This window comes from Lissotriton vulgaris, chromosome 2_2, assembly GCF_964263255.1.
Source record: "Lissotriton vulgaris chromosome 2_2, aLisVul1.2, whole genome shotgun sequence".
NCBI lineage: Eukaryota > Metazoa > Chordata > Amphibia > Caudata > Salamandridae > Lissotriton > Lissotriton vulgaris.
In genome coordinates, this window is record NC_141688.1 from 299,968,490 (window position 1) to 299,983,390 (window position 14,901).

Here is a 14,901-nt window from a genome sequence, read left to right on the forward strand (position 1 = left end):
ATAACCCTTGCATTAAGCTTAAGCTTCTCTTCCCAATGTGGAAACCCAACATGAGATTTCATCTGTAGGGTGGCAGCCATCTTCGTTTAATTGGTCTTCTGTTGGGCATCACTCACACTCAAAGGTAGGACAGAGGGTATTGATAATCCAGAGGCAGTGCCACAGAGGTATAGGACCTTCACTATGAGCCCAGTGAGGAACCATCTGTGCCAGGCGTCTTGAAGCTTACACCAGCCTAGCTATCTCTGTTACTCCTTTAACTTGACTGACAGCCTCAGCTTAGCACAAGCAATCAAGTATCCAGTGTATACCTTCTTCACAAGAGGTACCTGAGCATCATCAGAGGTTTGGTTCCAAGTAGAGGCACCAAGAGAGAAAACACGAAGATCAAGGACAGCATAAGGGTGTCCTGTCTCTTTGAACACACAGTTAAAGTGGAGGGATTGTGGTGAAGGATGCCAAAGATGGAAGCAGTCACTGAATTAAAGAGTCGAGGTACAGGGATGCATGCATTGGCCGATAGTCAATGCAAAATTACCAACTGAGTCTAGTCTGGGATAACTTTAAAAAACTGAAAAACATCCCTTTTTAAACAAATGGAGGCTAGAAAGTTCAAGGAACTCTAGAAATTGTGTGTCTAATTCACTGCTCTTTCTTCTAGATTCTTCTGCAGTTTGATGCCTTCGATCTCCAGTCATCCCCAAACTGCGCCTCTGACTACCTCACAATTTACGATGGCAACAACAAGGCAGCCCCAGTCTTACTCAGCAAAGCATGTGGGACCGGAGAGCTCCAGCCATTCACCTCTTCCGGAAATGAGATGTTGCTGGAGTTTGTGACGGACGGCTCCATCACGGCCAGTGGGTTCAAGGCCTCCTACAGCAATGGTACGATCCTTGGTGTCCGGCCACTCTTAAACATGGAGAAGAAATGCTATTCTGGATTTCTTTCTGTGATCTCGATGTCATTGCGATGTGTTTTTCCCCTATCCTGCTAATGTACTACGTAGCTCTGAATGGTGCTGTGTGTTGTCAAATTCAAATTCAAAACTCAAAAAAATTGATTGTCAAAAAAAAAAACAGGGAGAAGGACTCGGAGGCCTCCTATGGCAATGGCACAGTCCTTGGTGTCGGGCGCTGTCAGACAGGGGAGGGAGGACTCCGTTGCCTTCTACAGCAATGGTACGGTCCTTGGCGTCAAGCCGCTCTCAGACAGGGAGAAGGACCCAGAGGCCTCCTACAGCAATGGTACAGTCCTTGGTGTCAAGGGGCTCTCAGACAGGGAGAAGGATCTAGAGGCCTCCTACAGCAATGGTACAGTCCTTGGTGTCAAGGGGCTCTCAGACAGGGAGAAGGATCTAGAGGCCTCCTACAGCAATGGTACGGTCCTTGGTGTCAGGCCACTTTTAAACAGGGAGAAGGACTCGAAGGCCTCCTATGGCATTGGCACTGTCCTTGGTGTCGGGCGCTGTCAGACAGGGGAGGGAGGACTCCGTTGCCTTCCACAGCAATGGTACGGTCCTTTGCGCAAAGCCGCTCTAAGACAGTGAAGGGAGGACTCAGAGGCCTCCTACAGCAATGGAATGGTCCTTGATTTTAGGGTGCTCTCAGTAAAGGAAATGGGTTCTAAAAACCTCCTACAACAATGGTATGGCCCTAGTTGTCAGCGCGCTATTACCCAGGGGACGGAGGAGGACAAAAAGACCTCCTAGAGCATAGAGGGCGAGGGGACGCAAAGGCCTTTTGTTTGGACCCTTGTGGCGTGTTGGCATTCGGTTTACTTCAGGACATACGTGTTTCTCAGAGTCAATAGATGTCTCACTATGGAATACAAGATGACATGGGCTAGCACACTGACATAATCCCCTTGAGTCTGGGGGAGGGGTGGTGGTCGGTGAGTTGAAATGGATTACTGGTGTTTTGTTTCTGATTTCTCTGCCTGTAGAATCTTGCCCACTGATGATTGTGGGTTGGCAAAGATCACACTTGGTGCAAAATATATGGCGACAGCTATGATTAGTGATGTGGGAGAGTACTGGCTAGGATCTCTGATAGTGGGTCCTCTATTGGCAGAACATCTCCCTTGACATGAGCTGTTTTATTTACCACCCTGACAGTAAAGTTGTACTGACTGAGACCCCATGCCATGTTTTAAATGTATTGCAATGGACCACTATATTTGGGGACATGTGAGCTGAGGCACAAGCAGCATGCAGGGGGCATCAGGCAGAACCGTACTCCTGGCTCCGGTTTGGCACATAGTTGTTGAAGGGCTGAAGCTGAGCTGTTCTGTGCATGTGGACATTGTGCACTGATGACCATTACTCTCTGCTGCAGAGTAATTAACATGATTTTTAATTCTGTCTGACAGTAAAATGTGGCGGCACATTCACCAGCTCTCCTGGCACCATCTCATCCCCCTACTTCCCCAACATTTACTATTCCAACTTGGACTGCAGCTACTACATCATCGCTCCAGCTGGACACAAGGTAAGTGCCGGAGCTCCCCAATGTCACTCTAGTACTGGGAATAAGAGTGGAAGCCTTGTAGGCCCTGGAATCAGGAAGAACTGTCTAGACTGTCTGCCAGAGAGGGCGGTATGGCATCATGACTTTCCAGAACAGGGCAAGCATTGCTAATTTTATTTCATTTATTTATTTAGTGTGTTATAGAGCACAAACATGACCAGTTAGGGTATCAGAGCGCTTTAGAGAGTTAAACAAGATGTTTACAAGATAATTCAAGACAGCCGAAATCATGAGAGCGTTTTGCCATCAGAAGCGGGGTAATGCACTGAGAGGGAACAAGCAACATGGGTACAATGTAACAGGGAAAAACAAACATTAGCGTGAGCAGAGACGGATTGTACAGCACTAGACTCTGCCCCATAAAGTGAACAGTGAGGTACGAATGAGGTCGAAGGAAATAGTAACAGCCATGGTACAAGATATTGCACAGGTACATCAAGGAAGTCCAGATTGGCATACATATGTAGAGGTCAAGAAGAGATGCATGTCGGCAGGCAACAAGCTGTATAAGCGCTGAGAATGTCAAGGTAGGAATTTGCCCATTAGGAAGGTCTTTGATTCCTGTTTTTAATCTATATTTCAAAATAAAGACCCAGTCCAATCGCGTGCTGCTATAACAGTGACAAACAGGGGAGTATTTTTGGAAACCTTCTCCCCACTATACTCTTTTAAACATTATAAGGAGGTAATGCACTGTGCTCCGCTCATATTAAAACACCTGTTCTCTCTGGTAACACCACAGAACACCCACTCACAATGAGCCAACCCAGAATTGGTCACACACGTCCACCACAGACATTAGACGTTCCTCATAATAGAGAGGAAATATGTGCGAGAAGCAAATGACCCCTCACGGAAACACCACCATTGGGGTAACTGGTATGAAATTTCCAGACAGGCCCCTGTCTCATCATCGGTGGTCACTTGCTTCTCAAAGAAAAGGGAGAGGAAAGAAAAGATGTGTCCAAAACAAACAACATTTAAGGTGACAAATAGTGAAGTGCAGAAACATCTGCTGGTGACAAACAAACACAAATATAACAGAGTGCTTAAAAACACACACAGCACACCAGTCCCTTAACCAATTTTATTCATAGGGCGGTGATCGTGGTATGCATGATTAGCTACCAGCCTTTTTAGCATTCAATAGCACACGATCACCGCCCTATGAATAAAATTGGTTAAGGGACTGGTGTGCTGTGTGTGTTTTTAAGCACTCTGTTATATTTATGTTTGTTTGTCACCAGCAGATTTTTCTGCACTTCACTATTTGTCACTTTAAATGTTGTTTGTTTTGGACACATCTTTTCTTTCCTCTCACTTTTCTTTGAGAAGCAAGTGACCACCGATGATGAGACAGGGGCCTGTCTGGAAATTTCATACCAGTTACCCCGATGGTGGTGTTTCCGTGAGGGGTCATTTGCTTCTCGCACATATTTCCTCTCTATTATGAGGAACGTCTAATGTCTGTGGTGGACGTGTGTGACCAATTCTGGGTTGGCTCATTGTGAGTGGGTGTTCTGTGGTGTTACCAGAGAGAACAGGTGTTTTTATATGAGCGAAGCACAGTGCATTACCTCCTTATAATGTTTATAAGAGTATAGCGGGGAGAAGGTTTCCAAAAATACTCCCCTTTTTGTCACTGTTATAGTTGCACGCGATTGGACTGGGTCTTTATTTTGAAACTAGCAGCCCGCCCCAGCGTTGCCTGGGGCAGAAGGGGGCTGGGGGCTGCATTTTTACCCCGGGGCAGAAGGTGGCTGGGGCAGCATGTTCTCGAGCGGTGCACCCGCCGACTCCCTCCCGCTCCCCCCCCCCCAAGAGGAGGATGCTTTGGTGTGGAGTGGAATGCAACAGAGTTAGTGGGAAGGCCGCTATAGATGCAATTGCTGCCTTCAAGACAGATGATTATACAGCAATGATAATGCAAATGTCTGAGTCAAGAAGAGGATAGAAAAAATTTACCAGGGCAGAAAAATGTGTTGAAAGGCAGATTTAGTGATGGTAATTATCTATTGAACAGATATTACTATGAACCAAAACTCCGAAGCTGCAGCCTTTGGGCACAGGTTGTAGAGGGAGTCCAAGGAACTCTGTCCAAGTGAAGGGAAATTGTTTAAGATTGACAACGCAAATTAGGAGGATTTCAGTTTCCCCGTTCAAACAAACCCAATTTTCTTCTATTCAAAGATGAAATTGGGAGAGGCAATATAGTTTGAGGATTCGTTGCGAGAGTTGCCATCAATTTTAAGATACTGTTACCTGTCATACATGTACATATGATAGATATAATAACTAAGGCTCTTTGAAAAAGGAAACCTGTAAATATTGAAAAGTGTTAGCGATGACACAGAGCTGTAAGGGACACTGCACGTGATGCCAATTGACCTGGATACGAAAGGGGGCCACTTGGACTTAGTAGTAGTGAATAGATAGGAAAGAGGTGAAACGGGCGCGTGCAGATCCACTGTTGACTGCACAAAGTTGAAGTTGTTTTAGAAAGATAGATTGTTGGATGGTGCTGAATGCTGTTGAGAAGTTAGAGTATTAGGCATAAAGATAGCGACAGTCCACAGAACTGAGCATCTCTTTTCAGATATTTTGGAACATGGTTTCAATACACGGTTGTGAACGTTAACGAAAGGTAAATGTTTCCAGCACCTTGGCAACGCTGGGTAGTCCCGAGGTGGATTATAGTTTGCAAAATTCTGTGGGTCAGTAGTAAGGTTATAAAGGATGGGTGTGATGATAGCATATTATGAGACTGAGGAATTATGAGTCTGCTGGTGAGCAATAAATTAATTACCTGTGTGATGAGTGGCAGCAATACTTGGATGCCCTATTTTAATCACTTTAGTGATGTAGGTTACCAAGTGGAGAAGGATTTATTAAAGGACTGCGGTATATTACTCATTTCCACCTCCAATTCTGGAGTGAACAATGACACTCTGAGTGGGTAGCAGAAAGTTTTCGGCCAATCTGTTGCTATCTCTAAAGCAGAGATTTAATTGGTGAAATAGGAAATTAAACTATTGCAACTTTTTTTTTAAAAAGGCACTAAGGGGTTTAGCAAAATGCTGGGAGTCTGCCTCCTTTTGAAGATGCAAAATAACTCTTTGGTTGAAAGGTCACTCAAGCAAGATTGAAACTGTGCCATTTTGGTTAAATGCAGGCTAACTTGTACCTCCTTGATTTGACTCTGCATCCGTCCAATCTGCAGGGAAGTTTTAATGTATCCCATCATCTTCCTAGAGGCCTCCCTCTACTACGTTTCCATGTAAGAGACTGTCACGAAATTCGGACTTCATGTAGGCCCCTTCCGTGTGGAGACTGTGGCGTGACCTACAGTGCAAGGTTTACTCTCAGTGAGATCGCATAACAGTGTCTTGTAAATGCAGTTTTGGAGCCTGTATCCGTTTGTTGCAAAGAGCATGCATTTTCCCCGAGAGCTGTGATTGTTTTCAGGATAGCATCAGCCCGCGTGGAAAACTCTGAAGTTAAACGAGGCCCAGATTACTGGAACGGTATTAACGAGGCCAGGGGATGGCTCTCCAGGAAGCGCCGAGTTCTGCTGAAAAGCAAAAATCTGAAACGGGGCCAGCAGAAAGAAATTCCCATCAAATAAGAAGCATGACGTGCTCTTCCAGGGCTTGTTTTTTTAGGCACCAGCTCTTGGCGCTCTCTTATTCTAGAGCCCGCACTTGCAGGATTTAACGTGAAACATCAAGTCCCACAATGCACTGGGCTGGTGGCATACAGGCGGAAGGCAATGCTCAACACTTCAGACACTTTGGCGGCTGTGCTGGCTCAATGTCGAAAAACAGTCACGGCCACGTTTTTCCGGCATCACCCTTTAGAGCACACATCGAGGTGAATATACCCTCAGCGTAATTTCATATTCAAAATTGGAACAGGGCGGTCGCCTTCCGTGGTCATGTTTTCCTTTCTTTTTGTGGACACAGATCAGCTTCCTTGTGTGCAGTAGGCAGGGACTGGGTGCAAGAAGTAACAGATGAGATACTGCTATATAGGCTCTGTGTGCAGCCCGAGGATAATGCAGCGTCGTAGGGACGTAGTGCTACAGGTTAAATCAATAATTAGGATGGGCATGCGCGTTACGACAATTATGTGCCTGCCTGGCACAAGACCATGCTAGGGGCATGTATTTGCATTTGTGTAAGGTACGGGAGGCTAAACATTGCCTTTCTTGTCCACGAACGGAGCGTGGTGCTGTGCGCTGTTGTCCTCCGCTCTTCCTGGTTCTGGTGAACGCGGCTCCTCCCCTCACGCAGACGTCGCGGCCGGCGCTAGTTGCAAGGGACTACTTTTTTTAATTTATTAATATTTTAAACAACGTTTTATTTTTATTTTTATGAAGCCTATGTCCTTCTGCTTGCCCTGAGGTTTTCTAAGATGTCTTGGGTGTTCAGATTGGTGGTGTAGTTTTCGAGTTTACCTTGCCAAAAGGTGCAAGTTCTCTCTTTATAATAGTAGTATAGATATAGTTTATGAGTGGAGGGCGATCCTTTCCATTTTCCCTCTTAGCTCCTGTGTGGTTTGAATCCTTTTTTAATCTAGCCAAGCACGGTATTCTTCAGATGAGCATTATGTTTAGGTTTCGCCAATGAGATTATTAATAAGTTAAAAGGTGTGGGAGCAGTGGGTGAGTGCAGGGATAATGGTGTGAGTGCTCTGTGTGCAGGGTGAGTGGTGCATGAATGAAGGTTGATAAGTGTCTGAGTGCAGCGTGAAAGTGCCTCAATTTATTTATTTATTTTTGAGATATATAAAGCGCGTACGTATGCCCAGGGCGTCTTGGCGCTGAAAACTCAACTCATGCCTCAAACAATGTAATTCCAGACTGATTTACTGAGTGAATAACCAAGTCTTTAGACCTTTACGAAAAGAATATAGGGAGTGATTTAATCTGATTGAGAGCGGAAGAGAATTCCACAATCTGGCAGCTGTAACTGAAAAACGTCTGTCACCCCAGGAAACAGTCTTAGTTCGGGGCACAATTAATTGGTGCAAAGTCAACGATCTTAGTTGCCTGGCTGGGAAATATGGTTTAAGCTGGTTTCTCAGGAACTGGGGGCCAAGATGATGCAGTGCTTTAAACACCAGGCAGAGTGTTTTGAATTGTATACGCTTTTTTATGGGTAACTAATGGTACTTCCGGATAGCGTGACCAATGGGCTTGAATTTATTGATGACCCGAACTTGAGCATTTGCCAGAATGCCATTGCAATAGTCGAGAAAAGATAAAACAAGTGTACTAACCAAGGTTTTGCCTGCACTGTCAGGCAAAAACTGAAGGATTTTTTTGATGAGTTTTAGCTTATGAAAAGCTGATGCTGCTGTCTGATTAGCATGCGCAGAGAAGTTGAGATGGTCATCAAACACTACTCCAAGATTCTTGACCTTTAAAACAGGCTTGCGCAAGGTTCCAAATGAAGATGGCCACCAAATAGATGACCAAAGTGGTGAGATCTTGCCGAAAATGACCACCTCGGTCTTCTCGGAATGCATAGAGATAGTATGTGTTTAGTGCAGAATGCGAATTGTGTGAGTGTACAGGGTGAGTCATGTTTTCCTGTACAAGGTAAGAGGTGTGCGAGTGTAGGATTAGAGGTGTGCCAATAGTATAAGTGCAGGATGAGTGATTTGAGTTCAGGGTGAGAGGTGTGGGTGGAAGGTGAGAGGTGTGGGTGGAGGGTGAGAGGTGTGGGTGGAGGGTGAGAGGGGTGGGTGGAGGGTGAGAGGTGTGGGTGGAGGGTGAGAGGTGAGAGGTGTGGGTGGAGGGTGAGAGGTGTGGGTGGAGGGTGAGAGGTGTGGGTGGAGGGTGAGAAGGGTGGGTGGAGGATGCGAGGTGTGGGTGGAGGGTGAGAGGGGTGGGTGGAGGGTGAGAGGTGTGGGTGGAGGGTGAGAGGGGTGGGTGGAGGGTGAGAGGTGTGGGTGGAGGGTGAGAGGTATGCCCATGGTGTGTGAGTGCATCTTGCCTGCTCAGACTACTTGACCGTGAAAAGTCTGTTAATAACTTCCTCAGGGGAGGTTATACTTGGTTCGGAAGACTTTGAACAATACTTGTATTCTACAGGTTTTTGGTTGATTGTCTTGATCTTATTCTCTCCATTTTACCCACTTGGACACTGCCTTGCATATCTATACATGTGTGCATTATCCTGGGCTCCCCATTTCAAAGTGTTTTCTTTGCTAACTACCTGAAATGTCTTGTGAGCTAGAGGTACACTCTTCTTCATTTCTTAGTTTTGTCAACCATGCTAGCTTAAAATGCCAGATCCCTCTGTTTTCATTCAAAAAATGCAGTCACTCTCGAATCCTTGGAATTAAATCTACACCAACCACTGGTATACTTCCAATCAATGTCAATTTTTAAACCAGGTTTGCAAACCACTTCAAGGTATATAAAAATAGATTTTCATTATTGCCCTGGAATGGCTGAGAAATTCCTCTGGACTGAATGGATGAATCGGGGTTCGATTTTAATGAAGCAGCTCCTGGGGGGAGGGGCGGTTAGTAGGGTGTTGACAGGGTAGAGGGCAGAGGAAGAGGTGGAAACTTCGAATTCCAGACTCCAGCCCCCATTCCACCGCACAAGTGTCTGTATCAGGACAGCTCCATACTTGTACACCAGAATATGGCAAGCATAGGCGGACTCTATGCCTGACCTATGCCTGACCTCTCAGAATTAATTTGACTCAAAGTTTTAAAATATGCTGACTCAGGAGTCAAAATGTCTACAGCACAAGCAGCATCTACAGTATCAACAAAGTAATTCTGTCAAATGAAAAAACACAAAACATACTTCAATGAAGCATCTCAACACAGAACGAACAACATTAAACCAAGCAATTGTTATATTCAATTAAAAAATAAACAGTACATGGCAGTGCTGTCCAGTTCTTCCAATATGGAGAGAGCAACAGGGATGAAACAACAGTGACACTTCCATCGCACAGCTGGGGGCATCATTTATGGGTTTTTGGTCATTGGGAAGCGAAGCCAGCCGGGCTGAAGACGGCTGGAGGGCCAGAAACCGGTCCTCGGAAGCTTGTTTCCGGTCCAGGGAAGACATGGCTTGGCAGTTCGGGCTGGACTGTTCCCATGAGGCACAGGGTCAGACTGATTTGCATATAGCCATGTCTCAACTGGGGTGGCAGAGTGGGCTAAAGAACAGTGATGGATTAAACCCAGATCTTTTGACTGGGGGTGAGTGTTTGATTGATTCAGATGCTCCGTCCATCACCACCCCCTTTTGTACCGCAGCGCTGCCCAACGGCACAAGAAAAGGGCAGGAATGCCCTGTATCTTTGAGATAAGGCACATTCCTGTCCTTTTCCCCTGCACCGGCACACAATGGGCTGCCTGCGCCAACGCAGGCACCTTTGCACAATGGTGCACGGGTGCCTGCGTTGTCTGGATGATTACCTTCCTGCACAAAAACAATTACAAGAGGCTTTTTCCTCTACATATGCTGCAGAATGCAGCACACATAGAAAGAGTTAAAACAAAGGAGCAAAAAAGAGATTTTTCCTCGGGGCAGTGTCAAAAAGTCATGGGAACCCCCCCAGCACCATCCATGAAACGTCCTTTTCACGCAGTACTCTGCGTGAAAGGGGCACATATTTATAAGGCAATGAAAAGCCATGTAACATTGCGTTACGTGGCCTTATAAATATGCCAGTGGCACATTGCACCACAAAAATGTAAGATTAGTGATGTTCTGACGGCACAATAGTGTCAGTAGGGCCTGAATTCTTAAAGTCATTAACCCCTTCCACGTTCATGACGAGCTGGGCTCGTCATGGCGTAGCCTCCTCGCACGCTGATGCCAAGCCCAGCTCGTCATGAAGCATGGGATTTTGAAAATCTGAGCGTGCGAGCAGAATTCTCTGAGCGCGGATGCGGTTAAATTGAGTTTAAGATCTTGAGCCCACATAAAATATACAGTGAGCTTAAATGAGTACTCCTCGGTGGCGTCACGGTTAAGAGATCAGGAATGTAACACTGCTGCTTTAATGCGTGCAGCCAGGGAAAGGAAAAAACAAAAAGTCCCACACAAATGCATGTTAACACAGTACTTCAGCAATGGGAAATGAAAAGAGCCTACTTTTAAGATATATTTAAATACAAGCACAGTTCAAGCGCTGTGCGTGTGAAACCTAGGAATGGTCTTGCCTGACAATCCACTCAGAGGATCATATGTCACTTCTGGGTGGCAAAGGTGTCTAGGCACTGCACAGTAGATATAAAAGCTCAAGAGACCCCCTGGTCACACTGCCTCCTGCTGGCAGGACAATGATGGTAAATAAGGGACAATGCGTATTTCTCCTTCCTTATCTCACACTGCCACCTACTGGCAGGAAAGTGACGGTAAATAAGGGACAACACATCTTTCTCCTTCCTTATCTCATACTGCCCCCTGCTCGCAGGACGGTGATGGTAAATAAGACCCAACGCATACATCTCCTTCCTTATCTCACACTGCCCCCTACTGGCATGAAAGTGACGGTAAATAAGGGACAACACATATTTCTCCTTCCTTATCTCATACTGCCCCCTGCTGGCAGGACGGTGATGGTAAATAAGACCCAACGCATACATCTCCTTCCTTATCTCACACTGCCCCCTACTGGCATGTTAGTGGTGGTTAGGACCGGCTGTCACATTGTTTTCTTCCTTATATCACACTGCTTTCCGCTGGAAGGACAGAGGTCCTCTTTAAGGACTAACACATACTTCTTTTACACCCTGCAGGTCTCAATGACAATCACATCTTTTTCCATCGAACCTGATTCAAAGTGCGCTGCTGACTCCTTGTCTATTTTCGATGGTGCCAAGACCACCTCCCCGCTTATTGGCAAATACTGCGGATCCAAGCTCGTCCCACCAGTGACCTCCACCGGGAGCTCCCTCCTGCTCCATTTCCACAGTGATGAGATATTGAACATGAAGGGATTCCAGGGCTCCTACACTTTCGGTAAGTTTATCTGCGGTAAAGTGACCCACTGGCTCTTCATGACTGAGGTTCTTATCTGAGAAGAAGTGTCAGAAGGCCTGTGAGGCACCAAGGCATGTGCTCTAATCTACTCTGCTTGGGGTTAACCTGTACCCTCTGGAGCCTCATCTCCCACCATCTAACTCTGGTAGTAGTGACATGTGTCATTGCCCTTCCAGTGGAAGACAAAGGGGGACATTTAGCTGTTGGTGGGGTGGCAGTACTGCTGATAGTTGGCAATTCAGGGCCTGCCACGTCTTTTGTAGTTGGCCTATAAAGACGGGCTCTCGTGCCAGTTGATAAATAGCCTCCTCTCCCATTTAACTTTGGTAGTAGTGACGTGTCATGGGGCACTAGTGTCAGTTAATACATTTCATCCTCTCCCAAAAATTGGTAATATGGAAGTCAAAGGCCATAAGCGTTTTACTGGGGGGGGGGGGGGGGGGGTCCTATTGTAAAGTAGAGGGAAACTGTTCTAAGAAACTCTCAGTCCCCCCCCCCCCCCCTTATTTGGAGGTGGAAACTGCTGATTGACTGCAGGTGCAGCCTCCACTGGCAGTAAGCCATCTGCCACAGGGCTCTGATGCATCACTAAACCCACTCTCTTTTGGGAGGGGCTCCGAAAGCACACCTGCCTTGCCTGTGTCTACCTTGGGAAACATGGGGAAACCGGGCAGGGACAAACAACTGTGTCTCCATGGGCTGGGGAAACTCCCTGCAAGTCAGTGACATTGGTTTTGTTTGTTTGTATTGGAAATAAATCTCCGTTTGGGATGTTTGTTTGTGTGAAGCAAAAAATTATTCTGCTACAACTAATTAGGATGGGTGGTCTGCAAAGACATAGTTGGAGATAGCACCTCTGCAGCCCCAGCAGCCCCCATGCACTGACTGCTGGGGTCTGAATGACCCCAAAGTGCTGCTGACTATCTCTATGATGAGGCTGGGCTCGACTGTTCACCAAAACGGCAAAACCAACTCATATTTTAGAATGATCAAATAATATGCAAATAATCGCCACAGTAAAATTGATTGTACATATTCCTTGGGTATTATGAAAACTTAAGTGAATGTTCCTATATTTACTTGCAGTGAATGCCTAATCCAGGAGAAGCTGACAAGCCACAGATTCACAAAGGTCATGATTCCGGAAGTACAACTGTCCCACATGAAGAATAGGTGGACTTCATAAGTGCTGCATTTGTATCTCTCCGAGTCTCAGTTTGTGGTCGTCATTCGTTCCGTTGTGTGACCTCTGGCTCCGAGCTCGCCATTGATGCATCTGATGATGAATTACACTGAGTGTGAAATGTTCTGCTGATGTGAAGTAAAGTAAAGATATAAAATAAAGTGTTGACTCTTTTGCAGATCATGTAGCAGTTTTATATTGGTACAGTGGGCCCTGCCCTTCTGATTGCTAGGAGGTGTGTGTGTGTGCGGGCACATGTATGTGTGAACGTGCACATGTGTATGTGCTCGCCGTCTCTGTCGGTTGGAAGTGGTACAGAAGATGAATGGATGCTGTCAATCAGGGCTTGGCCACCAACTATAGAACTTAGGTGGGGTTTCTTTGATAATATCATTCATTTTTTTACAGAGGTCGTTGCGGGGATTCCGCTCAAAAACATAACTATGCCTGGGATCATAGAACATCGGCATGCAGGGACTGAGTCACCATACCACATCAGTACCTATGAGCCCAAATCCGACTCGCTTATAGGGCCGCCCCTGCATTCCTAACGTTTCTAAGGAGACAAGTGATTTAGCATCCCAGAACACAACACCCGAGGCCCTCTCAGGGATCGCAGTAGCAGTGATTTAGCACCCCAGAACACAACACTCTAGGCCCTCTCAGGGATCGCAGTAGCAGTGATTTAGCACCCCAGAACACAACACTTGAGGCCCTCTCAGGGATCGCAGTGGCAGTGATTTAGCACCCCAGAACACAACACTCTAGGCCCTCTCAGGGATCGCAGTGGCAGTGATTTAGCACCCCAGAACACAACACTCGAGGCCCTCTCAGGGATCGCAGTGGCAGTGATTTAGCACCCCAGAACACAACACTCGAGGCCCTCTCAGGGATCGCAGTAGCAGTGATTTAGCACCCCAGAACACAACACTCTAGGCCCTCTCAGGGATCGCAGTAGCAGTGATTTAGCACCCCAGAACACAACACTCGAGGCCCTCTCAGGGATCGCAGTGGCAGTGATTTAGCACCCCAGAACACAACACTCTAGGCCCTCTCAGGGATCGCAGTGGCAGTGATTTAGCACCCCAGAACACAACACTCGAGGCCCTCTCAGGGATCGCAGTAGCAGTGATTTAGCACCCCAGAACACAACACTCTAGACCCTCTCAGGGATCGCAGTAGCAGTGATTTAGCACCCCAGAACACAACACTCTAGACCCTCTCAGGGATCGCCGTAGCAGTGATTTAGCACCCCAGAACACAACACTCGAGGCCCTCTCAGGGATCGCCGTAGCAGTGATTTAGCACCCCAGAACACAACACTCGAGGCCCTCTCAGGGATCGCCGTAGCAGTGATTTAGCACCCCAGAACACAACACTCTAGGCCCTCTCAGGGATCGCCGTAGCAGTGATTTAGCACCCCAGAACACAACACTCGAGGCCCTCTCAGGGATCGCAGTAGCAGTGATTTAGCACCCCAGAACACAACACTCGAGGCCCTCTCAGGGATCGCAGTAGCAGTGATTTAGCACCCCAGAACACAACACTCGAGGCCCTCTCAGGGATCGCCGTAGCAGTGATTTAGCACCCCAGAACACAACACTCTAGGCCCTCTCAGGGATCGCAGTAGCAGTGATTTAGCACCCCAGAACACAACACTCGAGGCCCTCTCAGGGATCGCCGTAGCAGTGATTTAGCACCCCAGAACACAACACTCTAGGCCCTCTCAGGGATCGCAGTAGCAGTGATTTAGCACCCCAGAACACAACACTCTAGGCCCTCTCAGGGATCGCAGTAGCAGTGATTTAGCACCCCAGAACACAACACTCTAGGCCCTCTCAGGGATCGCCGTAGCAGTGATTTAGCACCCCAGAACACAACACTCTAGGCCCTCTCAGGGATCGCCGTAGCAGCGATTTAGCACCCCAGAACACAACACTCTAGGCCCTCTCAGGGATCGCCGTAGCAGCGATTTAGCACCCCAGAACACAACACTCTAGACCCTCTCAGGGATCGCAGTAGCAGTGATTTAGCACCCCAGAACACAACACTCTAGGCCCTCTCAGGGATCGCAGTAGCAGCGATTTAGCACCCCAGAACACAACACTCGAGGCCCTCTCAGGGATCGCCGTAGCAGTGATTTAGCACCCCAGAACACAACACTCGAG

General features: G+C 47.1%; 1 protein-coding gene across 1 annotated transcript in view; it reads left to right on the forward strand.

Moving 5' to 3' along the window:
* The window catches only part of LOC147729346 (embryonic protein UVS.2-like), a 34,920-nt gene extending 22,005 nt beyond the window's left edge, over window positions 1-12,915 (forward strand). Inside the window, exons 10-13 of the mRNA XM_086959624.1 lie at window positions 662-887; window positions 2,371-2,489; window positions 11,307-11,529; window positions 12,637-12,915. Coding sequence (XP_086815750.1) covers window positions 662-887; window positions 2,371-2,489; window positions 11,307-11,529; window positions 12,637-12,647 — 579 coding nt within the window. The 3' untranslated portion in view covers window positions 12,648-12,915. The remainder of the gene's footprint in view (window positions 1-661; window positions 888-2,370; window positions 2,490-11,306; window positions 11,530-12,636) is intronic.
* The last annotated feature ends 1,986 nt before the right edge of the window (window positions 12,916-14,901 follow it).